Here is a 20,668-nt window from a genome sequence, read left to right as displayed (position 1 = left end):
ACGAAAAACACCAGCTAGACCAATTGATGGCGAATAAATCTGTTGATGAAGAAATACTTGTCTCCCATTGGTCTGTGAACACAATCTGCAGGAAACGCACCTTAAACTACAGTAAAATTTTGCAGGAAATTCTGCAGAAAGTAAGAAAAATGCAATTTAAACATATTTAGCCAATGAGTCTGGCCAATCTGTTGATATATTCCGATAGATATTGAGCACGATCAGTCATTTTGAAAGAATTACGGTCCGACTCTCTTTATTTTTAAAGCAATAACGCATAATATGATTATTGAAAAATTGACAAATATATTTTCTTGGAGGGAAAAGTGGGACTAGCGTTAAGTTAAAAATCAAAATTAATGCACTGATCGAGACCTCGCTTTCAAAAGTATATATCAGTGCATTTTCGCATCGAATCTCTCTCAATCATGAACAAACTTGGGCAAAAACAGCAAGATTGCCTGTTTTGTCAATTCACACATTTTCATATTTGGGGGCAATTTTAAAGTTGATGGCCAATGTTTTCAAAGTCAACATTTCCACAGGAAAATTTACAGCTATTTTTCTTCCAAATTCATTCATTTGTAGAGTCCGACTCTCTCTTGTTTTCTCGCAGTTTCCGTTGTGATTTGAGAGAAACGATCATGTGTATCATAAGCGTTTGGCTCACTTCAAGACGGCAGAATTTGCACTTGCATTTTCTGCCGTGTGGAAGACCAGAGGGAGTCAACTAATTTATGACAGAATGTGCTTAAAAAATGACTGGTGAATAAAATCTTTTATCAGTGCCTGACAAATATTTATATTTTAAATCACGCTCTTCAGCTGTCAAGTGAGCTCCAAATGGCCTAAATTGTCAGCTGTTTATCATCCTAGGTCAGCTCAAGGTCACAGACGTCAGCTGAAGAAAGTGGTGACCATTGGCCCTGTGTTGAGCGGACAAACCGGTGTTACCTAGTATTCTATGTACCGTGGGTTCAGTGGCGCGGGAACTTCTTCCAGACTGGGGGGGGGGGGGGGCTGAACCATCATAGAGATCAACCTAGGGTACCCCCAAATCTAGCTTTCTCATCGGTTTTAGGCCACTTATTTTTCAGACCTTGGCCTTTTCAACCAAAAAAAGAAGAAAATATTTGCAAAAAAGTGAGGTATTCCGTCTCAGCTGAGTGAAGAAACTACCGTTTTGGCAACCTGGAATAAAGGTTTTAAGCTGCCAAATGAGTTGCCGAGTCAGTAAAATAGGTAGATTTTTCACTCACATGCTTTCTTCCTTTGTGACTCACAACCCCTAATTTGGGGAGGACAAGCTGTCCCAACGGTTCCTGGCCTCATGCAAAGTTGTGAGGCACCGCCCCCACGGCCCCAGAGTTGTGAGGGCAAGCTTCCCCCGCTGCCCTCTCCCCCGGTTCCCGCGCCTATGTATGAATCTATGAAATTGTGTTGGTAGATTTCCGATTTCGATTCCTCCAGCTGGGGGGCTCAAATACATTACGAGCCCCCCCCCCCCACCCAGCCGAAATGTTGGAGGGGCTCAGCCCCCCCTAGCCCCCCCCCCCCCGGTTCCCGCGCCACTGGAGGGGTTGGTGCGGTAACTGCGGTGCCGTCAGAGCGGCCGCTGCTGGACAGCGGGAATGCGGCATGATACAGACATGGGAAGGGGGGATAGGTAAATAGTGGATGGATGGATGGATGAAGAAATGAATAATGATGGAGGGAGGGAAGGAAGGGTAAGTGAGCAAATGATTGAGTCGGTGAGAGAACAAGTATAGAGGATGGAGCCGAAAGATGTTTTTAAAATGCACTTACAGCTTAGTTGCAGCACTTGGCCGCTACGAATAACTACATTACCGATCCTGAGTGGCGGGCGGGGGGGGGAGGGGGGAGGTACCCAGATTTGGGATAGGTTGGTTAGCGTGTGTAAGCGTGCGTTTGCTGCAGCGTTATTTTCCCGGGATAGGCCACGCGCTGTTGGACGTTGTTAACTCCAGTCTCGCCACCGGTGATGTACCTCAGGAATGGAAGCACGCCTTAGTGACCCCCATTCCGAAGGGGAACAGGTCCCTCGAGCCGTCCGACACGCGCCCCATCTCCATTCTGCCGGCGATCATGAAATTAGTTGAACGTGTTGTGCAGAAACAGTTATTTGCTTACCTTGAAGAAAATTATTTGCTTTCGGATGCACAGCACGGCTACAGAAAACAACGCTCCACGGAAACGGCGCTTCACGCCATAACAGACCAGGCTCTTCAAGCAATGGACAACGGACATATTTGCATATTGGTACTTTTGTATCTTTCTAAATGTTTTGATGTGGTTCCGCACACAAAACTTCTCGAAAAGTTGTCGTTGTACGGCATCGAAATTTCATGGTTCAGAAACTATTTGGCTAACCACTCGCAGCAGGTTCAGATGAGGTGTGCGGACGGCTCCATCCTGCTGTCTGACAGCAAGGAGAACACCATCGGCGTGTACCAGGGCGGCGCCTTGAGCTGTGTATTGTACTATTGAGCGCAGAATCCGCGCTCATACCGGGACCGAAGCGGGACAGGTCTGGTGTATCAGAGAGTGTACCGATAGTGCGCTGCGGAACAGTATCCCATCCAGGCGGCTGCTGTCTGGTGAACTTGGGTCAGCCGCCGGACGGAAGGCAGCCGCCCCGGCCTCCCTCCCCCCGAGTGGGGGAGGGAGGCCGGGGAAGGGGAGTGATTCATGCAGTCGCAGCCCGCGCGGAGTTAGTGCGGCAGTGTGTACTGTGTATATTGGGATTATTTCTCCAGCAAAGTTTTGGGTTTGCTTGAAGTCCACTGATCACGGTGGCTGTTTGCGGGGAGCGGGCCCGGGCGGTGTAGCAGATAGCTGTTTCCCTACACAGGCAGGCCACAGACATTTCTCAAAAATGCTCATCTCACCATAATAAAAAATCCGTCCCTATCAAATAAGTACCGGAAGCACAAATCTCACCGTAAGTCTGAGCCGGACTAGTTATAAGCGAAAATGCCACAACTTCCCTATGGCCACCGGCATTCTGTCTGAACTAGACTTCAATGTGACGTCAATGTGAACGTCAATAACGTCAATGTGACATAACAATTCACATTTATTGGGCATGCGTCACGAATGCGTGCCCCTCGGTATTACCGTTATGAAAGTTGCCCGAATCGGCGCTTAAGAACTTTGCAATTTAAAAATTTAACCCTCGCCCGTGGACGGCATTTCACCATCCTTTCCAGTGGAGGGTGGGGGGGAGGGGTACGACCCCTTCTGCCGTTTCGAAACGCGTCGTCGTAGAGCTTAGCGGAAAAACAGCGCATTGCTCTCGACGAGAGCTCGCGATTGCGCATATTACTTTTGACCAGACTGGTTTTTAATTCACCTTTTTTGGATCGATTCAATCATTGATTCATTTGATTTTTGTTTGATTCAATCACGGTTTGATTCCTTCAAAAAATTTGGTGAATCGATTCCTTTTGATTCAGAGAATCAAAAAACAATAAAACGAATGATTCACGCTTGATTCAGCCAAATTTTTTTTTGAATGATTCTTTTTCGATTCAATTAAAAAAATGAAATATACAAAATATCAGGGATAGTATTGTATTTGTTGTGTTCTTTTTGTTGTCATGTAATGGCAGTAGTGTTAATATTTGTTGATAATGAACTATGTTCGTTCACTTCAATTTTTTAAGTTCATGAATCATTAATTTTTTTGATTCAATCAACCCTGATTCCCAATGCGTTTGATTCGATCATGGCTTGTGAATCAAAGAACCCTGCTGACGGTGAATCAAACCTTTTTGATTCAAAAAATTTTGTTTGATTCAATCCAACCGATTCAATCACAGATGAATCAAACACCAGTCTGCTTTTGACCATAGGTCAATATATGACCTAGGTTTGGCAGGTTAAAGATCAAAGTTCGGGAAAATCGGCATTTTTAACTTTGCGCGCCTGTAGCGTCACCGCTATGGCAGTTATCGTCATGGAATTTTCACCATCGTATTTCTGGATGAATGTGGTGCATTTTGGTGTATAGTTTGTCACACTTTACGCGATAACTTCCGGGGCAGAGCGCCCGGAAGCCGGCGGGGTCGCGTTCGCGCCCCGGGTGGTCGAAAATGCCGTCTGACAGTTGGGGTCGGAAATGTGATCTAACCTGTCGGCGACTTCTCCTTGACCCTGAGATGCTCAATAAACCAAGTGCCCGAGCTTTATTTGGCCGTCAGATTCGAATTCAGGGCCAAAAATTACCGCCGGAAAGTCAAACTTCAAGAGGTCAACAGAGGTCACTGACCTGAACTAGACCTGACCTGACCTTGACCCTACATAGGTCAATAGAGGGTGTGTCAGTGCCATGTCAGTCACTTTTGACCCAAACAATGCCAAAGTGTAACCGATATCATCGTTAAAAGCACGAAAAACTACGATTTCGTGCAAAATCGGCCTGACCTTGTTACCTTTGTGACGTCATAGCTCTGTTACCTGTCCTGACCCGGTCATTTTTCCGCCAAAAACTGCGCAAAGGATGGTCCATAAGGTAGCCGGAAAGCTGGCGGCACTACGTGCCGCCTTTTGTCGCTATTCGTGAAAAAACCTCAGGAGGGTGCGGCCCTTTCCACGGGCGACAATTAAAATAAATATCACATAGTGCACCAATCTTCCTTTTCATCTTTTGCACAACCGTTTTAGGAATCCTCAATGCAAAAGATGTCGAAGCCGGAACCGTAGTCGGTCGGAGTGAACAGTTTTATTAGTAGTCGGAGTCATTCAAAATTTGTCGAAGCCCTGGGTGCTAATAAAACTCTCGCTGTCAATGAATTAGAGTTGACTAATTCATTGTTAGAGGAAATGACTGCAATAGAGGAATGACTGCATGCTAGTAGCAGCTACGTCTAAAAACGAAGGTTAACAGTTTTTCAAATAATAAAACAAGACATGCCATGCTATCAGCTATATATTTCTTCAAGTGAAGTCCTGGGGTTTGTCGGATAAAAGGTTGAGTAATCAAGTCTATTCTCATTGCTAGTGATGTCAATTACGGAAAATCGGAATACCGATACCAAACCAAATACCAACCAAAACCTCGGGAAAATACCGAAACCAAACCAACTTGGGAAACTGAGGGAAATACCAACTTTTTACCGATTTCTTAGCCTCTTATACATAAATGAGGGCTTATGATACCAACAAAATACCAAACACATTACGATTGAAATACCAAATACCAAGTTGGTATCGGTTTGGTATCGGTATACCAAAAAGTTGGTATCCGATTGACATCTCTACTCATTGCACATAATCCAGCGATGCTATATACAAGTGCTGCTGATCATAGCACTCCTAGCTCGCACTAATAGTTGAGACGTTTCAAGCCCCCTGAATATCACATCACGAAAAAAAATCAGGCATCAGCCTCTTGTCACTGAGTCACATTTGTACTAATATACATCTTGCACACTAATCACATGTCGGTAACATAAGTAAAATTTATAAACAAAACACTGTTCTTTAACATAAGATGACAAACAAACAGAACGGTTTAGTAGGAGGTGTGGCCGCCCGCTGCCTCGGAGCACTGCTCAGTGCTCCAGCCGCTGCCTCATCGAGGCCACCAGGCTCCGGAAGATAGCCGGGGCGGCGGCGGAGCTCCTCCCATTTCACCAAGACGGCGGCCCAGAGCTCGTCCTGGTTGAGCTGCCGGGCCGGCTGGCGCAGCTCCTCCTCCAGCTCATGAACCATTAGAGACCACACATTTTCGATAGGGTTCAGGTCTGGGCTCATTGAGGGCCAGGGGATGGCAAGAACCTGCGAACAAAACCATGTTTGTTACTCACTGTAACGTGATATAGGTTGACACATCGGTCATGACTATGAAGCTGTATGGTGCAACGAATAACACATGTTGGAAAGTGTTTGATCATTACTGAGCAATTTTGTAAGGTATCTTAACTTTTTAAATAATTGTTTAAGTTATCTCAATAAGTTTATAACAGGCGGGGACGAGGCGACCAGGGGCAAAGCGGCCTCCCGCACATAGCCGTAGGCCTCGCCTTCTCTAATTGGGAGGCATTGCTGTTGGGGTGAAAATGAATAAACAAATAAATAAACAGCATCTCAAGATTTTTTTTTTAAATAATGCCATCAGGTCACCGGTCACCTAGCTAAACCATACCACAACAGGCCGCCCCACACTGGACCTCGCATGCGGGTTTTGAGTTTGCGGGCATAATACTAACTCATAGAGTAATTAAACCGTACCCTCATGGTCACTTCATGAATGCTGTGAAGCCGGTGCACCTTCAGAAAACTATATATAGTCGCAATACCAGCATGAACGAACCAAAATTCGACTCCAACGAAAAACCCGCAAACCTCGTAGAGCTTGCAGACCTCGCAGCGAGGAAAATCGAAAGTTGACTCAAAATCAACTTTTGGAATGCGATGCAAGGTAGCTCGGAAGCTGAAAACATGCAGACTCGCTTGTTAGATAGTAGCATGGGTCGCTCAGCTAGGTTGTATTATTTGATTTTGAAAAAACCCGAAAACCCAAAAACTCGCAACCCGCATGCGAGGTCCAGTGTGGGGCAGCCTTCAGAGTTAGCAGCCATGGCCCATGATAGGTTTATGATGCCACTTACTGAATTTGCGTGGTCTTCAAACCACTGCTTGACTGCCCTCGCTGTGTGGATAGGGGCGTTGTCTTGCATTATAGTCCAGGGTCGCTCCTCGTCGGGGCGCATTTCCTCCACGGAAGGCAAAAACACCTGCCGGAGTAGTGAAGACATATTAACAACAATGAAAAATGCACATGTTCACAAGGGTATACAGTCAACTCAACCAGTGACAACTTAACCAACGTGGTTTGTGACAATAGAGCCAATGCATTTAGCACACTGGTTGAGTTGTCACTGGTTGTCACTGGTTGTCACTGGTTGAAATGTCGCTGGTTGAGTTGTCACTGGTTGAGTTGTTACTGGTTCAGTTGTCACTGGTTCAGATGTCACTGGTTCAGTTGTCACCAGGGCTGCGGAGTCGATGGATTTTCGGCGACTCCGACTCCGACTCCGACTCCGGCTTTCAAAAACCAGCTCCGACTCCGACTCCGACTCCGGGCAGAATTGTCGACTCCGACCGACTCCAACTCCCGACTCCGACTCCGCAGACCTAGCAGGGCTGCGGAGTCGACAGATTTTCGGTGACTCCGACTCCGACTCCGGCTCGGGTTTCTAAAATCGACTCCGACTCCGACTCCGACTCCGGTCACAACTGTCGACTCCGACCGACTCCGACTCCGACTTCGACTCCGACTCCGCAGCCCTGGTTGTCACTGATTGAAATGTCACTGGTTGAGTAGTTGTCACTGGTTTGACCTGCTTGAAATGTCATTGGTGGAATTGACATGGAACCGTTTGCAAGAGTGCGGGGAAGACGGCGTGCTGGGCAAAAACGATATCTACCTGGATATGACTTGTGCAATCGAACGTTTACTGGCATTTGACCTGTTACACAAAGACCATAAAACGTTTACCTTAGGTTTTGTCTCTTAGACACCCAGAGGGCAGGAAACCGCCAACCATTGTTCAGTTGGTTCGATTTTTTTTATGTGCTCTGATTTTGTCTCACAAACTTTACAGGCATTCAACATGAACATAAAATGTTTGAGCTGTGGCTCTTGCGACATTAAGCGAGATTCGAAAAAAATACTCGCTATTATTATCAATCCTATCTTGAAGTAAATAGTTTGACACTTTTCTAATTTGAAAATGTTTGAAAAAGACCTGTGGTCGAAATAAATATTACATTCTGTCAAGTAAAGTATATATTTGCACAGCATTAGTTTTGGTAATTATCGAGGAAAAAAGGTCATGTTTTTACATTTTCTACTATTTATAAACATATGTTCCTCGTACAAGCACTAACCTCATTAAATAGTTTGACACGTTTAATCAACTAGCCATGCTGTTTAATCGACATATTATCATCTGGCCCGATTAGTCATTATGGCCCGATATTATCATTATGCTGGCCCGATTAGTCATCTGATACTACACGCTCGTCTTGACCTAGAAATGCAGAGACAACAGCAACAAATAATAAAAGAAAAGTACGAACCTCCACCATGCGCCTGTCTTCCTCCTCCGTCGTCTTCCGTTTTGTTCCACACTTATCATAGCGCGCTTTCAAACCCCTTTCCCCTTCCTGCTCATAACGGTGTTTCCACCGTCTGGCAGTAGTTAGAGCTACACTGAGAATCTCTGCCGCCTGCTTGACAGAGTGACCTTGATCGAAAAGCAAGATGAGGAGCCTGCCCTTGTCAAGATCACTGAGGTGTGCCATCACGCTCACGTTGACGTCTAGCCGCACCCACTCCACGCGGGCTGCGGCCGCATACTGCGGCTCTCCTTCCCCGGCTTTCCGCCCCACTCGGAACAGAAACAGCCAGGTCATGTCATTCCGTGACCCTCAAAGGATACTGTGCCGCATCACACTAATCGGTACACTCTCTGACACACCAGGCCTGCCCCGCCGTGGCCCAGCCTCGGTCCCGGTATGAGCGCGGATTCTGCGCTCAATAGTACATGCTTTTCTCCAACGATCTGTGTCTGAGCGTACCCGAAGACGTCACCATAGTTCAGTACGCTGACGATACTCAGCTTATGGTAACTGGCAGGAAATGTGACTTACAATCGATGACTGCACGCATGGAGGACGCACTGGCTCGTGTTTATCTGTGGTTCTGCCACAACGGAATGAAGCTCAACGCTGCAAAGACGCAGATGCTTGTTATAGGAACTCCGGCGATGCTTCGAACCTTGCCACCAGTTACCCTGAACTTCTGCGCGACTACCATTACCGAGTCTGAGACTGTGAAAAACCTAGGAATCATTCTTGACCGCCACCTCAACTTTGTGCCGCATGTAGATGCCGTAACACGGAAATGCACAGGCATGCTCACGGCGCTGATACACGCACGGCACGTGATACCACGATCAGCCCTGAGGCAGATTGTCGGAGCGCTGGTCATGTCAGTGTTGCGGTATGGTTTATCGGTGTATGGATCGTGTGGGGAGACGCAGCTTTGTCGACTGCAGAAAGTGGTACATTTTTGTGCGCGTGTCGTATCCGGTCGGCGGCGTCGCGATAATGTTGTGGCAGTCATTAACCCTCGCCCTGGCAGGGCATTTTTCATAACACGGCCTGGCAGGGGGGGGGGTCGATGCGATCCCCCCCCTCGCGATTGGCTCCTATGGCACCTAGAAACACCAAATTTGGTAGGTAGGTGGTCCCCCTGGAGTTCTCGCCCCTGTGCAAATTTGGTTGCTCTAGGTCAATATTTAGGGGGTTTTGGGGGGGTATAAATGTAAAAATTTCGCTAAAAACAGGCCAAAAGTTTTTCGCTTATAACTTTTGATCTAATAAAGATAGAGAAAAAAGAAAAGCACCAGTGAACTCAGCACGTCAAGGCGCGTCGAATGATATACTTTTTAGCTTGCTTAAGTGTACTTAAAGTTTTTCTTAAATTTTAAGTAAACTTAAATTAATAAATTAAGTTCAAGTTAACCAAACTGCATCATATCGCATATCATTCGATTCGGCTGATCACCAGGAACACAATGGTACCATTTTTTAAGCTCTAGCGTCATTATGTGCCAAGTTATTGGCAAAAACGTCATTTGACCTCAGTTGACCTCATTTGACCTGACCCATGGATAAGTACACCAAACAACGAAGCACCAAGTGACCTGCTGTTAAGTACCGTGGTTTCAAAGCACAAAAGTGATAGAACGAAGCGGATATCTCCAGTATTTTCCGAATTTAGTATTTTCCCATAGGCTTAACATTACGACGTAATGACCTCTAACTGACCTCAGGTCAGTGACCTCAAAAAAGCCGGAATATATGTTATACAACTCGGTGAACTTAGCACATCCTGAAAGTTTGAAAGAAATCAGTTGAAAACTGTGAGTTGGACAGGTGCAAAAAGAAAATTGAAATTTGACCATGACCTTGTACCGGTTTTTCTGACCTGGTGACCTGACCCAAGGTCACTTGGACCTGAAATTTTCAGGTCATATGTAAAAAGGTTGCCCCATAGGCTGTGCCAAATTTGGCGGCGCTGCGCGCCGCCGTTTTTACGCTATCTTCGAAAAACCTTAGGGGGGGGGGTCGCATCGACCCCCCCCCCCCTGCCAGGGCGAGGGTTAAGGAGCTGAAGTGGTTGACTGCCAAACAGTTAGTAACGTATCACACTGTGAGCGCTGTAGAGCGCATCATCACGTCTGGACAGCCCGAATATCTCCGAGGTACACTTGGCCAGCGGGCTAGCCAGCGTCATAGACACGACACCAGGCGCGCCTACTATTTTACACTCCCATCCATTCGCACGGAAGCAGGCCGCCGTAGGCTCTGCTACCGTGGCATAGCTCGTTTGAACGAGCTGGGAGTCGAGCCAGGTATTCTGTCGTACCGCTATAAAGTAAAAAATGTGCTGCTGGCCACGCCACCGACATGAACGTATGTTGAACGAATGCATGTGCGTGAAAGAGTTATGTATGCGCTTCATTGTTTGTATTTTCGGTTTTTCATTGACGTGAACATGTGAAAAGCCCCTCCTCAGAGGGGATCCTGTTTGAATACATCTGTATCTGTTACAGAATTCCACAAAATACTGACAAGATTATCAATTATGTTTAGTGGGGACGGGGAAGGGCACAGGGAAAGGCACGGGGACAGGACGGAGACGAAGACGGAGACGGAGATGTAGCGGCCAGCAGGAGCGGGGACGGAGACGGAGACAAAGAGAGCGGGAGCGGGAGCGCGGGAACGGGGACGGAGACGGCGACGGAATCGGAGACCAGACATATACAGAGACAGAGACAGAGACAGAGACGAGACGGAGACAGAGGCAGAGAGAGACGGAGATGAAGCGGTCAGCGGGAGGGGGATGAACACGGGGACGGAGAAAGAGAGCGGGAGCGGGAGCGGGAATGGGAGCTGGGACGGGAACTGGGACGGAGATGGGGATGGAATCCGAGACGAGACAGATACAGAGACAAAGGCAGAGAGGGAAAAAGGAGACGGAAACAGAGTAGGCATAATTATATCTTTAGCACGGAAAACATTACCGATCGTGAGTGGTGGGTCCCAGGGGGGAGGGGTGCAGAGGGAGGAAGGCGGGGGAGGGTCGGGGCGAGTCACTCAGATTTGGGATAGGTTAGTTACAGAATTCCACAAGATACTGAAAAAAATAGCGAATCATGTTTAGTATTACGAGCGTACCAATATACGTATAGCGTCTTGAACTGGGACCGAGAGAGAGAGAGAGAGAGAGAGAGAGAGAGAGAGAGAGAGAGAGAGAGAGAGAGAGAGAGAGAGAGAGAGAGAGAGAGAGAGAGAGAGAGAGAGAGAGAGAGAGAGAGAGAGAGAGAGAGAGAGAGAGAGAGAGAGAGAGAGAGGAGAGAGAGAGAGAGAGAGAGAGAGAGAGAGAGAGAGAGAGAGAGAGAGAGAGAGAGAGAGAGAGAGAGAGAGAGAGAGAGAGAGAGAGAGAGAGAGAGAGAGAGAGAGAGAGAGAGAGAGAGAGAGAGAGAGAGAGAGAGAGAGAGAGAGAGAGAGAGAGAGAGAGAGAGAGAGAGAGGAGAGAGAGAGAGAGAGAGAGAGAGAGAGAGAGAGAGAGAGAGAGAGAGAGAGAGAGAGAGAGAGAGAGAGAGAGAGAGAGAGAGAGAGAGAGAGAGAGGAGAGAGAGAGAGAGAGAGAGAGAGAGAGAGAGAGAGAGAGAGAGAGAGAGAGAGAGAGAGAGAGAGAGAGAGAGAGAGAGAGAGAGAGAGAGAGAGAGAGAGAGAGAGAGAGAGAGAGAGAGAGAGAGAGAGAGAGAGAGAGAGAGAGAGAGAGAGAGAGAGAGAGAGAGAGAGAGAGAGAGAGAGAGAGAGAGAGAGAGAGAGAGAGAGAGAGAGAGAGAGAGAGAGAGAGAGAGAGAGAGAGAGAGAGAGAGAGAGAGAGAGAGAGAGAGAGAGAGAGAGAGAGAGAGAGAGAGAGAGAGAGAGAGAGAGAGAGAGAGAGAGAGAGAGAGAGAGAGAGAGAGAGAGAGAGAGAGAGAGAGAGAGAAAGCGGGCATTATGGACGGGATTATGGACGGGACGGGCAGGGATTTCTATATAGATGTTCAAACGACGATACGACGATTACAATTAGCGCCGGTAGGCGCGGGAGGGTGACCTAGTTAAAATATTATATATTTTTCCAGACTCGCCTCATTTTGTTCTACATCGCTTCATCAGCTTTGCTATTTTCGGTGTCAGATATTGCCGCTAAATTTGAGCAGTAATGTATCACTCTGCATAGCTCCATACCCACTGGGCTGTTGTTTACGGTACTTCAGTTGCTTTGCTAAGTTATATTTACATAGTCTGACATAATTTACTGAAAGCCGTATGCGTCGTAAACAAGTTTATACTTAGCATCGTGCTTCTATTGCAAGCCCAGCTGCTCAGTCAGCACATTGAGCTGAGCTTGTGTATATCTTGCTTCTCCACTAAAAGCTACTTCACTGTCTTCCCTGATGCCCCTACCTCTCTTTCCCTCCCTCTTCAGGAGTGACCTGGACGCGCTGGGTCTGAACACGCCCTGCCGTATCCATGGCAACCCCGGCTCGGCCGGAGAGGGTCTCGGAGGTCACCGGCACCGCTCCTGTGAGCTGGGCTACTGTCCAGAAGTGTTCCGCGCCTTCGAGGGCGTCAAATTCATCGCGGAGAGCACAAGGCGTGAACAGGATACCACCAGAGTAAGCGCCGTGTCGGTATGTATAGAACAGACAGACCTGGAATTAACTTTAACAAGAATGTTTTTTGCAGTGTTTTTATTGTTAGCTGCAAGTACCTATTTAGTGGTGACGATAAGGACTAGGCTTTGCGTCGGTTATTTTCACTTTTTCAGACGAGATTTATTTCGATAGTTCGCACCTTATCATCATGATGGTATAGGCATTCAAAGATATGAAAATTGAGATTTGTTATATTCGTCGATGCTTATTATCAATCTTATTTCTTATTATCAATCATGCGTGGAGTACCAGCAATTCATCTGCATATGATAAGCGCTCCTTCTGAACGTCACCCACATTGTATTCTGATGTCACCCACATATGCCCGGCACTTTTGCGCATAACTCTTGGTTGGAAAAGCATGCGGCGGCAATAATTCACCATATATTGCCTAATAGATGTCACGAGGACAAAGTTTGGCCATTATCTGCGCCGTTCTGGACGGCTGAGCGCAGCGTTTAAAGTGGTGCCGTTTCGCTGCTCCGTCCGGCAGACCTATGAATTTGTTCCGGCGGAGACGCTATTACCATCCCACCCAGTCCGTTCGTCTAGGTCTCATCTGGTCGCCACCGATGCGCCGCTTTTGCCGCCGGTTCTGTACCGGCTTCGTCTGTGATGCGCCGTTTTTGGGATGGGTTCAGGCGCGCTTTGTCCTACTAGCAGACTGGTACCTCTCAAGCCTGAGAGGTATTACAATAGTCCAAACCACCAGACTGCACTTCAGCAGGCAGCGGCGCTCCTGTCTCCTGAACAGACGTGAGACGCGGTGGCACGTAGCGTCTCTGCCCTCACGCCTTGGGTCCGAACGAGCGCGGGCTGAAGCTGCAGTCTCGTTTCGCCCCATGGCACTAATGAAGACGCGCGTCGCTCGTGACCGTTTGAAGTGGGTCAGGTGGTTGGACTCTCTCAACCCAGGCAGTTGGAATTCTAGCCGTTGCTGGGCAGATTAGCTATCCAGTCTTTCCGACATTCCTATATATCTTTGTAAATTACAGGGCGAGTAAATTAGAGTTGTTGCTAATTATTCGCTGCGAGGACTTATTACAAAGTAAGCGACCAAATTATTTGTGTTCTGCTAGTTTTTTGTGCATCACGGGAAATGATACTCTCTTTCGCTTACAGCAACGGTAGGACCTCCTTCTGCTTCCATGTTTCACCTGATCCCCTACAACAGTTGAAAAAGCCGCGAGCTCCAAAAGCCGCTATTTGTTGTGGCAGTCTCGTCGTCAGCTAAGTGATCCGATTATAAACGCATTAAGCTGTCCGCCATCCTCTGAATTTTTATTTGATGACCTTTGAACATTTGCGAGCACGCCAAATTGGATTATTCAAAGCGTTCCTTTTAAGTTGTTGCAAAACATCTGCACACATTTCAAGCAGCATTGTAAGAAGTCCAGTTATTACTCCGAACTGACGAAATATTCAACCATATATGCCTTGAACGTTTTACTATTTGTGCAACAAGGTTACCATGCAAGTCACACCTGTTACATAAGTCGTTTGCGTTTACAAATGTTCTCGGAAGACAAAACAGTCACTCACATCTATACCATTTATCAGTAAGCTGTGTCTCCACGCTGGCCTCAAGGTTTCGTCCGTGGCTTTATAACCTCTATAGATACCCTGAGGTATATAGGGCCTTGACCCTGAGGTTATCTCTCATCTGACACAACCGTCCTACTCCACAGGTGCGCGAGGACTGGAAGTACGTAGCCATGGTGCTGGACCGGCTCTTCCTCTGGATCTTCACCCTGGCAGTGCTGGTGGGGACGGCAGGCATCATCCTACAGGCACCGACCCTTTATGACGATCGCAGGCCTATTGACGAAGAGCTCAGTGACATTAAAAGTCCCCGCGACCGGCAGAGAGGGCACCACTAGGCTGCAACCGTGGTCAGTCGACTGGTGCTTCCTGCGAGCATTGGTGACGGGCGGTCCTTTGGTGCTATGTTGGTGACGGCCCCTGGTGCTCTGTGGGTACTCTGTTGGTGACGGCTCCCTGGTGCTCTGTTGGTGATGACCGTCTGTTGTTGTGCTCAGTCCTACTTGCGGATGAACCGGACTTTTTGTGACGGTGTACAGAGCTGGATGTAAGCTGGCGAGATATTTGGTAGTGATGCGTGGGCTTGGAATCTGCATTTTCACGGTTAACAAGAGTCGGCGAGACATTGGATGGCACACATACGTGTATAACGTGGAGCTCCCGTGCCGAGCTGTGGCTTTCCGTGTCACCATTTGGGATGATGTGGGATGAAACAGCCACCGATGGCACTGCTGGTGCCCAGTTCATGTACCCTGGCTCTTTTCGAGACGAAGTGGAGACCACCCATGCTGGAAGTGTGAAAAGGCAATGGAGCATTGTCCGTTCTGGTTAAAGTTTCAACGTGTTCAAAGTACGGAAGTCTAGTTTGGGCCCGGACGATGTGGACATTGCCATTTCAGAGCACTGTTGCGAACTAGTCACATTCGTGAGAAAGGTCAGGAGCAAAGGCGCACATACATTGCCCAAGTTTGGGTTAGTTGGAAGGTTGCGACCGATCTTGCGAATTGTGGGGATCTCATGGCTGACATTTGATATTGACTGATGTATACAGTATGCGACTTTACTCTTATTTGAAGGTAGAAATAGCATGTTAGCAGATTCATTTGTTTGCTCAATGGTGTTTGATACTGTTTATATGTATGCAGGTAAGTAAGATGGTGCCAATTTAGTCAAGGATATAGATTTTGTCATTGTTCACGTCAAGAAGTAACCAACTTTTGATGTGCTTGCTGCTAGATGTTTTGTTGGATAATCAAGTGGGATGCGTGATGTAAAATGAACGATACAGAATTATGAATCTATCATTGGCTGAAAGATGTTGCAGGCAGCCTTGCTGCATTTTTCTCCATTGAAGCCGGTGACAGTGAAAATCCTTATAATCCGTATCGAACAGATGGCATCGGAGGTGGCGCCCTCTCAAATGTACGGCCTTCCTGGTCGGACGTCTGGTTGAGAACATCGCCATCTTGTGTTGCATGTCGCCTAGTTACCAGCTCCTGTGCACAACTACAGTTTCTTGAGAGGTGACCTTTGACCTGTCGTGGTCGCTAGATGCTGACCTGGCCCAAAGGAGGTCACTACGCTGACCTTTGACCCACATAGGTCACACGCTGTCCTCGTCTGTCCCAGCGTGGCAGCACAACTCGGACGTCTCCGAGGGACGCACAACTGCTCACTGCTCAATAAACGGTGTGCCGGTTTTTATGGGATGGGCACCATTTCGAATAGGGCGTGGATCAATGAGAACGTGTGATTAGTGAAGCTAGAGCGTGACATGTAATTTTGCTCTGGGAAATTTTGATTAGACCTCTGACCTGTGTAGGTAGCTTGATGTTTGCCTTGAACCCATAGAGATTGTTCAGCTCCGAGAAAATCAGTTAACAAGTAATAATAACAGCAATCCAGCGTATGATGCTTCGGCCGTTATTCTGTGGAAGAGTTGTCTTGGTCATGTTTAGCGTACGTTGACGTAGATAATTATACCATACCATTGCCTACCAATCTTCGCAAAACCGATTTATACAGAACTTTCTTAGTAAGTGATCTGAAATTTTCAGTTTTAAATTGGTTTGCTCTTTAAAGATTGAATTTTAAAGAAAACATGCCGATGTACTTGATAAGCAGCTTCGTTGTTCCGTGAACACCATTTTAACGATATCTGTTATAACTTATAACTATCTCATTCCTACCCCTGAACTAATTTTGGGCATAGCCCTCGCTGGCTATCTCACTTGACTACCATACCATGCCAATTGAAGAAAATAAGCACTGAAGATTTACGTACGTTACCTCGTTAAAGCCCCGGTCCCACTAGGCGATGCGACCACTTACGACCGCCCACGATCGGTGGTCGGCAAAAGGTTGTCGCAATTCTTCAAGAGCTCTTACGATTGGATGTTGATATGAACGACTTGTCTTCAGACGTCGCGAGGTCATTTTGGTCGCCAAGAGGTTTTTGATGATGCACTAAAAACCTCCTGGCGACCGATTTGGTCGCAAAGAGTTCGCGAGAAACCGCAACAAGTATTTCATTGTTCGCTAGTAGGAGGGCGAGTATCGCACGACAGGTTTCGGTGGTCGCGGGCCTAGTCGGGAGCGGTCGGCGGTCGTATGCAAGTCGCCGATAATCGCACGACGTTCTTCCCAACATCAGCAACCAGTCGCGAGACCACCAAGGTTCGATCGCCGAGCAATCGCACGATGGTGGCCGATTGCACGGCACTAGTCGGAAATTAGTCGACGACAGTGGTACGGACATCTCAGATCTCATACCGACCCTTATCACACGGCCGCGAACATATGTAGTGCTCTCACTTTGTGATCAGCCGTAGACGATGAAGGGGATGCGTAAAAAATCGTCCATTTTCAGTAGATTTTCAAATAAAAACAGCGCAATAAGAAATAAGAAATGATGTACCGCCTACTATATAGTGCCTCTCACGAGTCGGAGGTGGGATCCGACCCAAAAATACCGACCATTCCAGGCGGCCCAGCTCCAGAACATGAGGGACACGACACGGAACGCGACCAAGAAAAAGAAAATTGCTGAACACTTGACTCTGGAAAAGAACGAGATCTTAACCATAGCCCGTCGCCGGACATATTGGTTTTCTTCCGCGCCGGCGAAGGGGGGGGGGGGCGGGTACGACCCCCCTCCCCGTTTCGCCTCTGATGGAGCTAGCGCGTCTCAGGAAAAACAAGCGTGTGCGCCGTTACGAGATACAGTTATTGACACCCGATTATAAGGTCTTAGGTCAACCGGTGACATCTTACGTCAGGTCAAGTGCCAAAGTTATGGGTTCAGTTTTTGATGAATAACTTGGCTAAAAGAGACCGCCCACCGTTCCATGCTTCTATCCTCAGGATACGGAAATCCTTCTCCACGCCGCAACCCCACTCCGGGCTGGACAGGTAACTTTTGCGGGCTGCTCCCTTGGAGCGGCACCGCTGCTCCCGAGGGAGCACACCCCGTAGCCGGGTGCAGTGAGTGCCTTGGGGCTGGATGGCCTGTCCTCTGGACGGGCTCAGCCCCGGCGACTCACTAAGGTGCCTGCCCAGACCAATGTCTCCCCCTACATCCTATCATCCTCCCGGCTCTGAAATGGTCTCATTGGACCGAAAGGGCCTAACCCAACAAAACAAAACAAAACAAAACAATCAAGAGGCCGCAAAGCCGCGATTTTGACATCATCGTGTTCGCCTTGTTGAGACTTGTCGAATGATATACTTTTTGTTGGGGTTGAACTCAGGTCACGGTCAGGCCAGGGCTTACAGGTCACGAAGTTTGTCGAATGAGGTCATGTCGCATATCTTTTAATTTGGCAGGTCTTTTAAGTCCATTGGTGGCTCTCCCGACTCGCTAGTTCAATTGGATCGGGAGTTATTGACGAAAAACTAATATGGCCCTAGTGACGTCATTAACAATGCAAAAGTGATGCATCAAACTTGCAAAGAGTGCATGAAATCACGATTCGATATGCTTGGGGTTGGGATAGCTTAAGATCTTTCCCAGCGTCAAAATAGCAGTTTTTATTTTCCCCCATTGACTTGAAATGGTGAGGTCACGTAACCGACCTTTCGTCATGTGACCTTTAGGAAAAATCTGAGATGTACAAGTTGTGAGACCTCTACTACGTCCTGTAAGCTTAATCTCCTTGTGAAAGCTCCTCTGGCACTGAGAGCGTTTCGAAGTTGCGACCTCTGAAGATCGTGCAGAGGTTCACTTCTGACGCCATAGGTCAATGACCTGACCTGACCCGAAAATGCGGCTGGTGTCAAAATACCTGTAACCTGCCGATTTTCAAAATTCGAATGGCATTCGATTCCCTCAACGTGATCTACATTTTGAAGAATGGAAGTCCAAAAAACGCAAAAAGGTAGGAGGGGGATAGAAACTACACATTTCAGATGCTTTTTCAACTCCTCACCATGGCCATGTTTTTCAACCAATTTTGACGCAACTACTGCCGATCGATGCATGATTAGGTAATCAGAATTTGACATGTATTACAAAAATAAGCATTTCGAAAACTAATAGCCGGATTCCTACAGGTTATGAAATTTGGAGGCACATTAAATACATAATCAATCGGATGTTTTGTTGGTGCTGTCACCAAAACGGGCTGGCAAATTAATAATCTCATTATGATACAAAAACGTGTGATAAAATGCCTAAATTAGATTGAATATTCATAGGCGGCATCAGGGCACCGAAGGTGGGAGGTTGTAGGAGTTCCATACACTCGCGCACACCTGCTGCGCAGGTGCCGGTGTGCCACCGCTTGTGTAAATATCCGCGCACACACACTGCGCATGTAGCACGGTGCTTGCCAGACCGTCTGGCCAGAAGCGTTAGGCGCATGCGCGCATTTCAACGTTTTGTCTAACGTCCGTGTTTTATGTACAATAGTGAAATATGAAATTTTGTAAATACACACTTCTCTACTCATCAAACCAAGGCTTTGGAGGAAGACGGAAGACGAGGAAGCGAGGGCGACATGAAGAGCCCTGGTGGCTGACGAGTGCTCGGAAAGGAACACGTTTCCCGATCACCACGATCGGATGACCGTAAACTGGGACGACCGTCTTCCCACAGTTTACAAGGTGACATTGACCCTCTCCCCTTTTCCCTGGAACCACCTACGATCCGTTTCTTGTTCACTTCTAAAGCTGTTATACCTACAAATAATGTTGATATACCTACATAATGAATAATTACAGTTATAATGCATCAGCATCGTGATCGTTAATTAAATGACTCGCTTCACGAATAGGACCTCCCGATTCCCCATGCCCTGGAACCTCCCCTGATAAAGATATCAACTTAAAATTTTCAGGAAAAGTGCCCAGCTTAGTTTTAAGAAAAGTCAGAAAATTTCGGCATCCTAGCTCCAGTCGTTTTGAAGATATTTCCGAAAAGCCTCAGGGATGGATGTAAAAAGCCCCGCCCTTGCCACTAATATGGTTAGCGGAACATCCGCTCTTTACCAATCGTGCGGCAATCGGCGATAGGTCTTGAACAGATCTTCAGTCGTCAGCGGCCAGTCGTTACCTATCGCATGACGTACTCACGGCTGTCACCGAGTTTCGCACGTCATTCGTGCGACTCATGTCCCAATTTTTTCTTGGTTCGGCAAACTTCGTACGATGGTCTGCCACCGCTTGTGCGATTAGTCGTACGATGATTGCCGACCCTTTATATATGTGACCGTAATTGCGATGGATCTGCAGCATTCGGTGATGGTCGGCGGTGGTCGGCAATGATTTGGGTCGTAGGCGGTCGTAAGTGGTCGCAACGCCTAGTGGGACCGGGGCTTAATGAGAAAATCAGGGAGGAACGGCTTCGGCTATCCTGTCCCCTAGCGCTTCATCTCGCTTTGTCCTGACATGGACTTGAATGCTATCGCTCAGCAGTGCTCTGCGGTTGTTGAAATGATGTGAGTGACACATGGGGTAGAGGTGAATTTTAATGTGAAATATGTCCGAGCGTCAGAGTGTGGTGCAATATCCGAGGTGTTTGACAACTGTGGCGCGTTCTATTGTGCATAAATTGCTCACGTAGGTGGACATTTCTTTTGTCCTCTTTAGCAATACGCTACCCATTCTTTTGGTGTCTACTTTATTTTATAACGATTCGCTCTACAGTTGTAATGAAATAACGTAATGGCACGGGGCTCGAGCTGACACTCATAGGGGCATGCATACTCCCGGCAGAAACTGAGCAAGGGCCGATGATTTCTGTGTGTGACTGTCGCAGAAAGTATACCTTCAACCTGAGCGTGGAGGTATGGCAAACGTCACTCTTGGATTGTC

At 47.5% G+C, this 20,668-nt stretch overlaps 1 protein-coding gene across 1 annotated transcript in view; it reads left to right on the top strand.

Annotated features, from left to right (window-relative positions):
• Positions 1-16,654, top strand: part of LOC122376460 (acetylcholine receptor subunit alpha-like) — a 36,472-nt gene extending 19,818 nt beyond the window's left edge. The window contains exons 9-10 of the mRNA XM_043356333.1: positions 12,586-12,775; positions 14,503-16,654. Of these exons, the coding sequence (XP_043212268.1) occupies positions 12,586-12,775; positions 14,503-14,694 (382 nt within the window). The 3' untranslated portion in view covers positions 14,695-16,654. The remainder of the gene's footprint in view (positions 1-12,585; positions 12,776-14,502) is intronic.
• The last annotated feature ends 4,014 nt before the right edge of the window (positions 16,655-20,668 follow it).

The sequence above is a fragment of the Amphibalanus amphitrite genome, unplaced genomic scaffold (genome assembly GCF_019059575.1).
Source record: "Amphibalanus amphitrite isolate SeventyFive unplaced genomic scaffold, NRLGWU_Aamphi_draft 002148F_arrow, whole genome shotgun sequence".
Classification (NCBI taxonomy): Eukaryota; Metazoa; Arthropoda; class Thecostraca; order Balanomorpha; family Balanidae; genus Amphibalanus; species Amphibalanus amphitrite.
Note: the sequence above shows the minus strand (reverse complement) of the source record. Positions and strands in the feature narration are given on the sequence as shown.